Source organism: Lonchura striata, chromosome 1 (assembly GCF_046129695.1).
Source record: "Lonchura striata isolate bLonStr1 chromosome 1, bLonStr1.mat, whole genome shotgun sequence".
In the NCBI taxonomy this organism is placed as follows: Eukaryota; Metazoa; Chordata; class Aves; order Passeriformes; family Estrildidae; genus Lonchura; species Lonchura striata.
In genome coordinates, this window is record NC_134603.1 from 22,065,511 (window position 1) to 22,078,299 (window position 12,789).

The following is a 12,789-nucleotide window of genomic DNA, read 5'->3' on the forward strand; positions in this document are numbered from 1 at the left end:
ATTTTCTTCTTATGAAATCATCATATTCATAACAGCAAGCTAGAACTATTCCTGAATTACTGTATATGATACTGTAAAATATGTCAATAACACAGTATTAAAAATAACCTTCCTTTAATTCTTCTTCCTGAAGTCCTGGCTCTACTTTGTCTATTTCAATATCCCTTGAAAACTCTCTTGATATAAAAACTCATTCCATAGTAATTATGAAACACATTACCTGTCATGTTAAAGCCAGTATATTTTCTTCCTTAAAACCCCATTAGAGTATTGTTAACTGACTACTGGCACCTCCTAAGTCAGTATGAATATATGCCTAACAAAATTTATTGAAGGGAAATTTTACTTCTAAATATACATTTGAAGGAGGGCAAAGAGAGAAACAAAAAAGGTGCAAATATGCTCAAAATATCGGCCATGAAGACTACAGATTCCAGTGTCAGGTAGTTCAGTGAATCCATGATGCAGCCCAAATATTTAAATTTTGGTGGTCATAAAGAAAACTTAAGAGTTTTATTTTTCTGCCTGGAGCTAAAAAAAAAATTGCAAGGACACTGCACAGATACAAACAAACAAATGCACTGCCCGTTTGGGAAACAGCAAATTTTATCATCTGTAGTTTGAGTCCAGTTTAGCAAATATAATTGGATACACTCTTATGAGCTGCAGTGTGTGAAAAATACAAGATGTAGATTTTAAAAATTATTTTTAGAAAACAACTTAAATAACATTTGCAGTTACATAATATATCAGGCATTTTTTTACTATGCCAAAAACATGGAAAAATCAACCAATGAAGCTGTCTGAATACAGTGGGTCAAAAAAGATACGCCAGAGAATTGCATTCCTCTGTATTTTTCTTGAATACATATATACATATATTTATACACTTCCAACTTTAAAAAGTTTCGAATTTGCTTTGCAGCTGGATTTGCTAATCTACAAGTTTCTTCCTGTTTCTTGAAAAACTGACACATACAAAGATTAAATAATACTACTCAACAGTTAAATAATTTTGGCTATCAGAAAGAGTTCAAACCTCTCCTGTTCCTATCTTGAAAGTACAGGGCATATCTATTTGTAGATACTGCTATGTTCTATTTGTACCACCTCCACACCCATTTATTTTTTAGTGCTCAAGAACACAAAATACCAAACTAGAAAACTGGAGTAGCTGTGATTTATGCCAATCATTTACACTGAAACAGAGATGCCTGATACTATCTCTGTATTTTATTACTTTCAAGATGCACTTGTGTTAGCCATTAACATACCAGTGCTGGCCATTGCCTTCTCACAGAAAAAAACAACACCCTAGCAACAAAAATATCAGTGGGCATGAAAAATGTTTTGAGAGGCTGAAGAATAGTACATTTATCTTCATGTCCAACAACTAATAAAGCCCATAAGATTACAAAACAAGTCTTAAAAAGTAGTGATGGATTTTTTTGTTCTTAAGAAAAAAAAAAAAACTTATGAAATGCAACACAAACCCACTATATGGCTTTTTAATTTCTTTTTTTCTTGTTTTTCTTTATTGCAGCATAATAAGGTTTAATATCACAGTAAGACCTTAAAAATAACAAACATGAAGCATGACTTTTGACGGTACTTAAGGTGGTTGAGCTAAGTTAAACTATATTGGAAAAGTCAGTTAAGAGTTAGGCACCATGCTCAAACAGTAAAATTTGAGTTGCTCAGGATAACAGTAATGTGGATTTAATTTTGCCATGGGAGCTTGGAAGAGTATCCCATAGAGAAATATGCTAAAATACCATATTACTATTCTGTATATTTCTGATAATCCTTTTTGTTAAATAATTGAAAACCAAAGTTGAAATACTTACAAGCATTAAATGAAAGACACTGGCAAATAGTTTTGCAAAAGAAAGAAATCTTCTACCCAAAATGTAGTTTAAGAACTGTGGTATGAATTTGTCATAGATAAAACCCTGTGAGGGACATCAGAGAACCCACAAATATTTATGGAATGAACCGCAATCTGTACACAGAAGTTAACAAATGTTTCATTACAAACGGGATATGCTTTTCTCAGTAACAGAAGAACACAACTTGCATTATAGTTACCTTGAGATCCTGCTAGAATTAAAAATGCTACACAGAAATCTGCTTTATGTAATATTGGAAAATACTTTTCAACAAAAAGCATTTGTTGAAACCAGAGCTGATGGAAATTATACTTACTCACAAACAGTTGAGAAGAAAACTGTAGAACAATGACTTTTAAAAGCTCTCCTCAGTTCTTTTACAATAAATTATTTACTGCAGCCAAGACCAGAGGTTAACTTTCAGTATATAAGACAGAAAAGCAACCTTGATATATTAATTCAGTCCTATATTTTAAAAATCAGTGAAGTAGAGTCTGGGAAGAAACTGTAAGGAGTTTGTGTAAAGCAAAGGAACATTACTTCAGTAATTCATACAAAGGAACAACTTCAGCTCTTAAGATGGCATTAATTTCTAAGAACAAGCTAATTATTTTCTCCCATGTTAACAGAAACCCAAACACCTCTCCTCATTCCCCCTGTATTTTACAATAACAGGCACGGTATAAAGCTACTTGTTCAGAAAAAAAGAAAGATTAAAGGGATGTAACTTGAAGAAATGTAAAACTTTCAATAACATTGCTTTATACATAAAACATGAAACAAAAAACACTACTCATATAAAAAATAACTCCATCTTTTGGATTACTTTTTATTTCCCAGTTTTATCTTAAATAATTTTCATTGCATTAAAGTTGCTGAGTACATAAACTGTGAAAGGTATTCTGGGATTTTTAAGTGGTATTTAATGTGTTTTTTCTTTGTCTCTGTGTCCTTTCTTGTTTACCTTTTTAAACTATTACAATCTATTTAATAATGTTAATGCTGAATCTAAGAACTATTGAAAAATTCTTAGTACACAGCATCAAATTCTGTGCTGTTTCAAAACGCCAGATCATGATGGCAGATTAAGCTGATCTAAGCCCAAACTGATGAAACACACCTTTTTGCCTGGGCTCATCCTAGTATGCCTACACAATAAATAGGTTCAGGATAATAACCTTACTGAAAATAATTGCCTGATGGCCCCAACACTTCTTTATTTCTTTCAGATCCCTTAGCCTGTTCCTTATATACAAGTACAAACAGCAACACCATTAAGAAGTAGACCTTAAAAGAGTTCAAATTTGGATTTACAATTTAAATAGGCACAAAATTCATTGCCCAACAACCATGGATAAAGTAATGTTAAAAAACTGACATTAGATTCACCCCACTCTGGGCAGCCCCAAGGAAGCCCAGGGCCACACTTTATTCCTTTAGTCCCTTCACTGGGCATGGCTGGTCTGCACATCACTTGCTTTGATGGGAGGGTGAGAGACCTCTCTACTCAAAGAACTCTTCAAATACCTGACATGTTTTCTCTCCCCTGTGGTAAAGCAAGATTTGCTTTAGGGAGGAATTAACAGTTTGGAAAATACTTTTAAATGGGAGAAAAGGCCATTATTATAGTTAAGGGAAGCAAATAGTTACAGACTTGATCTCAATGAAGGAGGTAGCTTTCAGTGATGGTTAAAGAGAAAGAGATATGAGATTTCTGCAAACATAGAGGGGAAAAAAAAGGAAAATAAATTTTGCTTCCTAGGGAGAAGAGAGTAACTGCAATAACCATACATCTCAAGAAAAAACCACCCCTATGCATAACAAGTATTTAAAATCTTAGGACTCAGAAATATCAAGGCAAGAAGTTAAAAAATGAACCATTTGTGTATATAAAATACAATGACAAGTTTAAAAGGATTAGAACTAACCAAAAAACCAAACAATTTGTTTGATTTTATTTTGATTGGCTTCATCACAGCAGAACTGCTGTTTTTTGGGGGAAAAAGGAAACGGAAAAAAACAGCATTAAAAAAACAGCATGTTAAACAGCATCTCAAACCAGCACAAGTGAAAGAAATCCTAATCTCTCCTCCATTCAGTCACCCTAAACACGTTACAGATTTTAAACTGAGGTTGTATGAATTTCACATGGCAAGCTCTGCTTATACCACATAGAAAATACTAATTAATTGTGTTAAAACATTATTTGAGACAGCAAGAAGTATCAAAAGACCAAGGAAACTCTGAGTTCAGCCTGCTTTGTTTCTCTAACTTAACCCTGACTTTGCAGAAGGTAACAGTAATTAAGATCACACATAGCTGAGAATTCTTTTTATAGAACAAAGTATAGCCCATGAGGAAAGCAGAGACAGCAATGCCCTTGTGGAAGTTTTACTTTAAAAGTGCTATTTACTTCTGACCTTATGCTGTTTAATGATGACATCATAATAAATGAAAAAAATTGAGTGTATGCTACAGTAAATCATATAAAGTATGTAGACTTTGTAGACTCCATTTTGAAGAGATGCATCCCTGATGCCTTCTATGACTGGCAAACTGTCCAACCTTAGAAATTCCTGAACACACAATCCAGTTTAAAGGGAGTCTGGAGACCCATTCCCAATTTAGTTCTAAATCACACAGAGGTGATAGAACGAATGATACGTGAATAATGAAACAATTTTAACTGCAATAAATTCAAATGCTTTGTGCATTAACTAGGACAGTTAAGCACTAATCACGACTGGCTTGCACACACACACACCATACTTGCCACTGAACTAGTCACAGTGCCAGGGGAGACCACTGCAGTGTCCTGCACTGATGCAGAATGGCCATCTCCACAAGATGCCCAAGGTCAGTGGTTCTCCTCACCATGCCTTAATGCTGGAGCCCCTCCCAAACATGTGAGCCCATGGTCTTCCAGATCAAATTTGAGCAGTTTTGAAGTATTTATGAAGCTGCTCTTTGAAATCTCCATCTGCCTCTAAAGCAGGGCTTTTGGACACACATAAACACATCTCCATGAATCTCTATGCAACTAAGTTCATTCCTGCTCCCCAGCCCTCCCCAAGAAGGATGGGATGCAGCTAGTGACAAGAAACCAGTTGTGCAAACACCTCAGCCAAGCTAGAAGCAGAAAGGAAGAGCATTGCAGATAAAATGCATATTAAGTCCTCAAAACAAAGTTGAAAGTAACAATAAATAATTGAGGAAGGTCAGTGGTTTTTCATATTAAAATATATTTCATATATGCACTGTTTAAGAATTACTAGACTTGAAAAATATCTTTATCAATTCTATGTGTGTCAACTTTGGCCTGTTTAAATTAACTGGTTATTCCTTTGAATTAATTCTTTATTGATACATACTTGTTTTTCTTTTCCCTCTAACACATTTAATAATGTTTCCAAAAATGCAGCTTTGATTAACAACAAATGGATGCTTAAATGACATGCTCTTTGATAGGAATGTCTCTATGAAGTATATTTCAATTTTCTTTCTTGGAGCAACTGCACAAAGAAATTAAAACTTATTGCATGAATCAAGTTTATGCTACTAAGTGAAAGAAAAAATATAAAGTAGATATGTGTATTGAGAACACAGTGATTAAATTCATCAATTAAACAGAAAAGTTGTAAAAGTTAATTTCTTATATATATATATTTTAATTTTACTCTTACCTTAGAAGGAAATGTATTTCAAATCTATGTATTTAGGAAAATTAGTTATGTTGAAGATTCTTGTAGAATTCATAAAGAAATTTTGAGTAAAAACAAATTTAAAGGTTAAAGCTGAACATTTTTAAAGTCAAATTCCAAATATAAATTTAGCTTTGAATAGCTTTTGGTATTAGATAATTAGCAAGCTACATTTCTGAAACTAAACGGGCAGTTCCAGCTGTTATTTTACAATTAGTTTCCACTGAGAGTTTTAAATTAATAACTGCTGCAATAGCCTCAAACATGCCAATGCTAATTAGGAGTGGTGTTTGCATGTAATGCTATCCATATATATGAATATTTTACTAGGCGAAAGGTCTAAGCAGATTTTTTTTTTTGCCTCTCTGCTAAACACAGAAGAAGAGAGAAATGTAAAGCAGGAAAAGACTTTACTTCTAAGCCCTACTCCAGAGAGTAGTACAGGATTCTTACAGAAGATAAAGATGACTTTCCTAAGTGTTTAGACAACTCTATGCTAAAAAACATGTGATCAAGTACCATAGCAAAGAACAATATTTAGAAATTGCAATTACTATGAATATTTTGATTTACACCCCAATATAATTATTAATTCTAAAGATTATTAAATGCAAAATGAAACAAGAGTGTATATTCAAATTATATGCAGATAGAATCCTGTTAAAAAAAATCTGCAAAAATAAAATCATCCTAGTTTGAAATCTGAAAAAAATTACTAAATAAATCCTGGCAGCGATTTCAAAATCTTTGTTGTTACAATTTTTTTTCATGAACACAGATAGATGATGAACTTAAAAGGATGTTAACACAATCCCATTTCACAATTTGTATGGAATAAAATATATACTTTTAAAAACACTAGTAATTTATTCTGTTTTTTTTTCCTATATAACATCACGCTGCAGTTGTAATCACTTTGAAATTTGTGAAAAACTGGTAGATTTTACAATATACTAAAACTGATACTTTTCCTAATTCCTTGTGGTACAAATGGACAATTTAATAAGCAGCTCATATTTCCCTCAAAAACTATGTGCATACCTTTTTTTTGTTGCCTTTATTCAGAGAAGAAGAAACCCTACTCAGCATTAGCTAAATCCTTGTTTGCCTACCAGACAAACCTCAATGAAGTGTGGAAAACAAAAACAGATAAAATAGAAAATAAGTCTTAATAGAACCTTTTTGGAATAATCAACTCTTAAAAGGAAATTAAGTATATTAGGTCCATATTCTGGGAAACATTTAGTTATCTTAATGCTAACTTCTATGCAAAAACAGAACAGTTTTTAAACTGTTATTTGGTTTGAAAAGGAAAATATCAAGAAGTAACCTTTTTACGCATAATAAAGTTATAGAAAATTCAGGCTTTTTGAACAATAATTTCAAGGTATAGTCTTTCAAATATAAATATATAAAAATATTTCTGAGGAGAAGATGCTTACAGATGTGGGTGCTGTTGAAAAGTTTTGAAAAGCATTTGATTTTCCAAACCACATTTGAAAGAAAAAACAGATTTCCACACAGACTGCTGGCTACGTATGTGCTTTTTTCATAAATTCCTTGAATCATTTTTTTCCTTCCTTTCACTCCAGGACTATCAGCACAGACAAAGAAAATTGTTTATTACTCCTTATTTCACTGATGGATTTTTGTTAACCCGTTATGGACATTACAGTATTATTTGAAGGATGTTCTAGATGGAGATCTTTGAAATAAAGATAAATAGCAGCTATTCTATAAGGAAAATAGCTTTGTTTTGCTATTTGCAAGTGTTTAAGAGTTAAACAATGAAAAACAGTAAACTAAAAAAGTGAAAAAATTATAAAAAGAAAAGGCTTGTATTAATAAAAGGCTAAATGAAAAAATAACTAAATCTAAAGCTACCTTTTTGTAAGTAAACTCTTTGCATGTACTGTTTTTGCAGGGAGAGGCATGTCTAAAGAATTTTCATTTACATTCACAAATTGGAAACAGTCTAGGGACAGCTATATGCTTTGATCTATGAAAGAGCAACGCATGAAAATGACCACAGAACACTCAGACCTGGACTATTAAGCTTTGATATATGACATGAATGAAATCCTTGGATCTCAAAAATGATGAATCCAGAGCGTGGACAACAATTAGGTTCCTTATTGGCCAAGCTGAGGAAAGCTTGGGATTCTGCTTACCTAAACTCCCATAACTTGATAGTTTGGCAGTATTATTCCTGACTTTATAAGTAAGAACTTTACACAACAGCCTCCAATCAGCCTTGATTCTCTGAGCTCTTTGCCAGCAATTTCATTTCTGCACTACAGTATTGTAACTCAACATTATTTTACTGTATCTGTTCATGGATACTCCCTAAAACTCCATTAATTATTGTTTCATGACAGTTTGCTGATCCCTGTTGGGGATGATCAGCAGTTACCTCTATAATCCATCAGAGCACTTGCACAGTATTTGGAGTAACAGGGCCCTTATCCCAAAACAGAAGTAGAACTAAACATAATCTCAATTTCAGCTCCATATTTAAGCATATCCATGCATTCACATCTTCTCCTTTCTTCAGTCAGAGAACCAGAATTTCTTGGTCTTGTGATGAAGTTTTCTCAACCATTTCCCTGTTGATAGTGCCCAGTTCTGCTGGTAGCTTAGTACAACTAGTGCTATTCACTGTTCATTCCCCCAGCATACACACTTCTTAAAATTCATCAGTAGTTAAAGTCCACAAAAATATAGTTCTGTCCTTCATTGTTTAGAAGAAACTGCATTTGCTCTGGCTGAGTCCTTCACAGTTTCAATTAACTGCTCTTCCCTCCCTTTAGCCAGGCTAGGCAACTGTCTTACTTGCATTCTTATCAAAAAAACCTCCTTTATTCTGTTCCCTAATCCCATCCTAAGGCCTTTTGATAATCTGATAATTTTCCAACCAACAGAACTGACAGTTTCTTGATGGCAATGTACAGTTCTGGTAATATTTGTGGAACACAAACACAGCTGGAGCTGAAGTTTAAGACTCAGAGAATCATGAAAAACCATTAAAACAAAAAAACAACAAAAAAAAAGATTCCTACAATTTAGCAGGAAAAAAAATTTAAAAAGAGACACTGTCTCTTACTGTCACCAGAGAGAAATGTGTCATCATTCAGGAGCCCTTAATTTGCTGTTAGGGTGCATGTATCTTTCTTTACTACATATTAATATCAAAACTAAGTCAATTTCTACTGGAGAAAATACTCTGAGACAATTTTTTATACAGTATAGGAAAATTGAAGTTGCAATGTCAATACATTTCTTTCCAAACTATATTTGTGCCTAAATGATTGAGGCACATTGTTTTTCCAACATTCCCTTTTCAGTTTAGTTCTCTCTCCAAGTTAGCATGTAAGCTCTTTTTCCTAAGACATACTAGATGGAGTCACTTCAGCCTACAGGCCAAAAGTGATCTGGTTTATTTAGTATGCCTGCAGCTGTATCAAACTTACCTTTCATGCACTGGCATTCTACTGAGGATATGTAAGAACATTCAGCTTTTCATGTATAAATGTATGGGATAAATTCAAAAGATGTTTGGAAATACTATTCAGCCTCTAGCCATGAAACTTTTTCTCAGCCTTTTCTAAAAGAACAGTTTCTAAATGAGAAGCAAAAATTCTTCCTTCTCATGAAGCACTACAAAAGTGACACTAATTGCATGTGGTTGTAGTTCAGGCCTAAACAGAAGACTGTTTAAAGCAAAGTGACACCACAAATTAAGTTTGTATCCCCAGTCCAGAAACACTGTAAAGACAGTGGTTCAGACAACAATTTATTTTCTTTTATTCTATTAAAAGCAGCAGCATCAAATTAGAGAAAAGAGGTTGGAAAAAGACAGAAGACAACATCTTGGCATTATTAGAATACTGTAGATGCTAATTCTTCAGTAACCAACAGGCTTCTGTAATTTATTTTTTTAGTCTCTTACACTGGATACTGTACTACTTGTACCTCTGTTAATATTTGCTAAGAAATCTTTCACCAAGCACATGAGCTACACATTGTGTGGGTTTGCTCATCTTACTACTCAATTTTTAAGCATTCTGTATTAGCTCCAGGTTTTTTATCTAGTACCATGTACCATGCATGTTAAAAAGCACAAATACTTTACAAGAAGAGCTCAGACCCAACATCATGTGTTAATAATATCCACTATTTTTTTCCCTTGTATACAGACTGTATGTCCTGCACAACAATACAGAACCTTTTGTATAATTTTATTAAAAAATAACTGAAAAATTATGAAATTAACTTCACTTAGAACTCTAGCTGTCTAACAGCAGTGACTGTCATGTAAGACAATGAAGAGAGATCTTGAACCATGCCTTCTGTAAGTACACTTTGTCCTAGATCAAAGATTTTATAATTAGAAAATTGATCTAATTCAACCTCAAACAGGAATATCACTATTTTTTATTTTAAAAGTATTTATTTTTATTCTTTTAAAAATCTTGAAACTTGCTTAAACAGATTAAGATAGTCAACTTCTTCCCAAAAACAAATGACCACCCACTATCACCTTCAATACTGTCCTATAAAACACTGGAAAGTAACTTGATGCTCTGCTCTGATACGTCTTAGTAAAGCTAGCATAATTGGATGATTAAAGAAGGAAAAAGAAGAACAAATCATTTGACAGATCATGAGAAATTAGGGGAATGGTCATTGAAGCTGAGGAAATCACTTAAAATGTCAGAAAACTCAGAAAAAGACATAAGAAGGAAGATGTTGAGAGACTGGTCACAAAATGCCAGTAGCACTCAGATGAGAAAAGCCTCTGGGCCAGTGTTTATTTCTACCTTACTCATTTGGAGTCATGTTTTCTAAAGGAGAACTGGAGCATATTGTGTCTGCATTAAAACTATGAAAACCAAATATACACTACATAAATCTTGTCTGGAACATCTATGTATCTAAGACCCATAAGACCATAATGCAAAATAGCATCAGAATCTTTGAAAAGCACTAAAATTCAGCATTTCAGGTAAAGCCATACAGGCAAAGATAGAGACTCAAAAATATTAACTAGCATAGCTTCACTGGTTTTAGATGCAAATGACTTGCTTACTCACTGGTTTCTAATGTGGATTCAAGGAACATCACACAGTTCCCCACAGTGACTGAAACCACTTTACAGAAGCTGGTAATTGCAGATTCCACTTTATGATCAGGCATATTTTGATAAAATTTGTGTTGCTATGAGGAGAGTGGAACCTACATTTGGATCTCTGTCTCTTAAAGCAGGTATCAGATGGGAGTCTCCTCAGACAGAAAGGGCAGGAGCAGGAAGAGCCTCTACGAATGTCTGGAAGAGCTCCTTCATCTATGAGCACTTGGAGAGCTGGATCAGGACCTGCCACCCAATGCCACTGCTAGTGCCAGGCTGCAAGACTTTTTCCATGAAAGCTCCATAATACAAAAGATAAAATGCTCTTTTAAAAACAAAAGAAAAAAAAAAAGGATAAACTACTATAACCAAACATACAAGCAAACCCATTAATTTAAATGCTTCCACATGGAAATATGAAGAAAAAGACTCTCTTACAACTTCTAAGTGATCAGAAGTGAAATTGGAGATATTTCATGGTCTCCTAAAAATCCTAGTCTTGACAAAAGTAAAACTTGCTGTCATTTTCTAGGCAGTAAATGTTTTACTGCTGGGAAAAGATTTTGATGTTTGTAATTTCTATTGAAGACCACTATGAAGTAGTTAAAAATATTGCCACATCTGAAAAACAGACCAACGGGAAGTATAAGACACTTGTTCATCTGTATTTCTGTGACTTTTCTCACTTGGTATTATTTGCAACCCTACTTTCATGTCTGGCAACAGTGCCAACTCTACTAAGGATCATATATTACTTTTATCATGTTGATTACATATGTTCACCAGTTTTGCAGCCTATATATGATTAGTGTGGTTTGCACATACTTAGTGACACAATCCAGAGCACGACATTTTCACAGAAAATGTGTTTACTGGGAAAGAGCTCCTTAGAAGTTTGCATTCCTTTAAGCTTTGATCTACATGACATCAAGAATCCTACAGTCTGAATATATGTTTACCATTTATATTATTAAGATCCATCTTTCTCACTATATGGCTACTGAACACTTTGGAAGTCACAAAAAATTTCCTTTTCTCTAAGGTGAACTTAGTAGTAGCTGAATAAAAGAAAGCCTCCTAAAATGTTCTCATCTGTGAGTTTAAACTTCATAGTGATTTGACATTTAAATTCTGTTATTCATCAGCACTTCACAGCAGAATTTGATTCGTCTAAATGGATTTGAAAGGCCACAAGTGAAGAAAATCAGAAAAACCTGGTTTTGAATATCAAAAGATTGTATGTGAAAAGTATTTTTACAGGCTGCACATACCAGTTTTATTGATCAATTAACTTCTCCCAGAATGAATTTTTCTGAGACCATACATGAAAAGGCAAACCCCTCCCCTGACACTTACTGATAAATGTCTTTTCTGAGCACAGCTCTGCTAAGAGGGTTGTCAGCCTGAGGAGCCATAGAGACAGATCCAATCTTGAGAACCAAAGTGTCTTCTTTAATTGATGGATTAGCTGTAGTTAGGAGAAGAGAAAATATGTGTTTGATTAAAAGTCAAATGCACATAGCAGGAACACTGAAAAGTTATTTCTTAAAAAAATGTACATAAGAATATTTGCTAAGGATTCAATTTTGCACAGGAGCAATATAAAATCAATAGTCCTGCTGTGATACATAAAGACAAAACTATTGTAATTTCATTTCCCCAGAGTTTTATCACACAACTGAATCCTGGTCTGCGCCTTCTCACTCTCTCTGACACTTTTGGGGGGGTATCTCAAAATGACTTCAGACATTTTATGACAGATTCTTTGCAATCTGTTTGTTTCTCCAATAACTATTTGCTGAAATATCAGCATATAAACCACTCTGAATGAACTGTGCACCCTTTTCATTATGGGCCTATATCTTTAGATGTAAAACATTACAGGATATCACAGTATAACCATCCTGGTAGCATTTGGAACCGGCTGCAACACACATGGAAAGTTCAAACACAAGGACTGAAACAAGAGAATCTGAAATCTGACACATATACACAGAACAAGATGCAATACTGGACAGTAAATTCACATCAGTAACAAAATTATTCCAAGAAAAAAAAATCTCTGCTTTCC

The 12,789-nt window shown here is 33.8% G+C and overlaps 1 protein-coding gene across 4 annotated transcripts in view; it reads right to left on the bottom strand.

Annotated features, from left to right (window-relative positions):
- The window catches only part of VPS13B (vacuolar protein sorting 13 homolog B), a 434,787-nt gene that overhangs the window by 160,045 nt on the left and 261,953 nt on the right, over positions 1-12,789 (bottom strand). For all 4 annotated transcript variants that reach the window (XM_021529420.2, XM_021529422.2, XM_021529419.2 and 1 more), the window contains exon 30: positions 12,075-12,186. In XM_021529420.2, the coding sequence (XP_021385095.2) occupies positions 12,075-12,186 (112 nt within the window). The remainder of the gene's footprint in view (positions 1-12,074; positions 12,187-12,789) is intronic.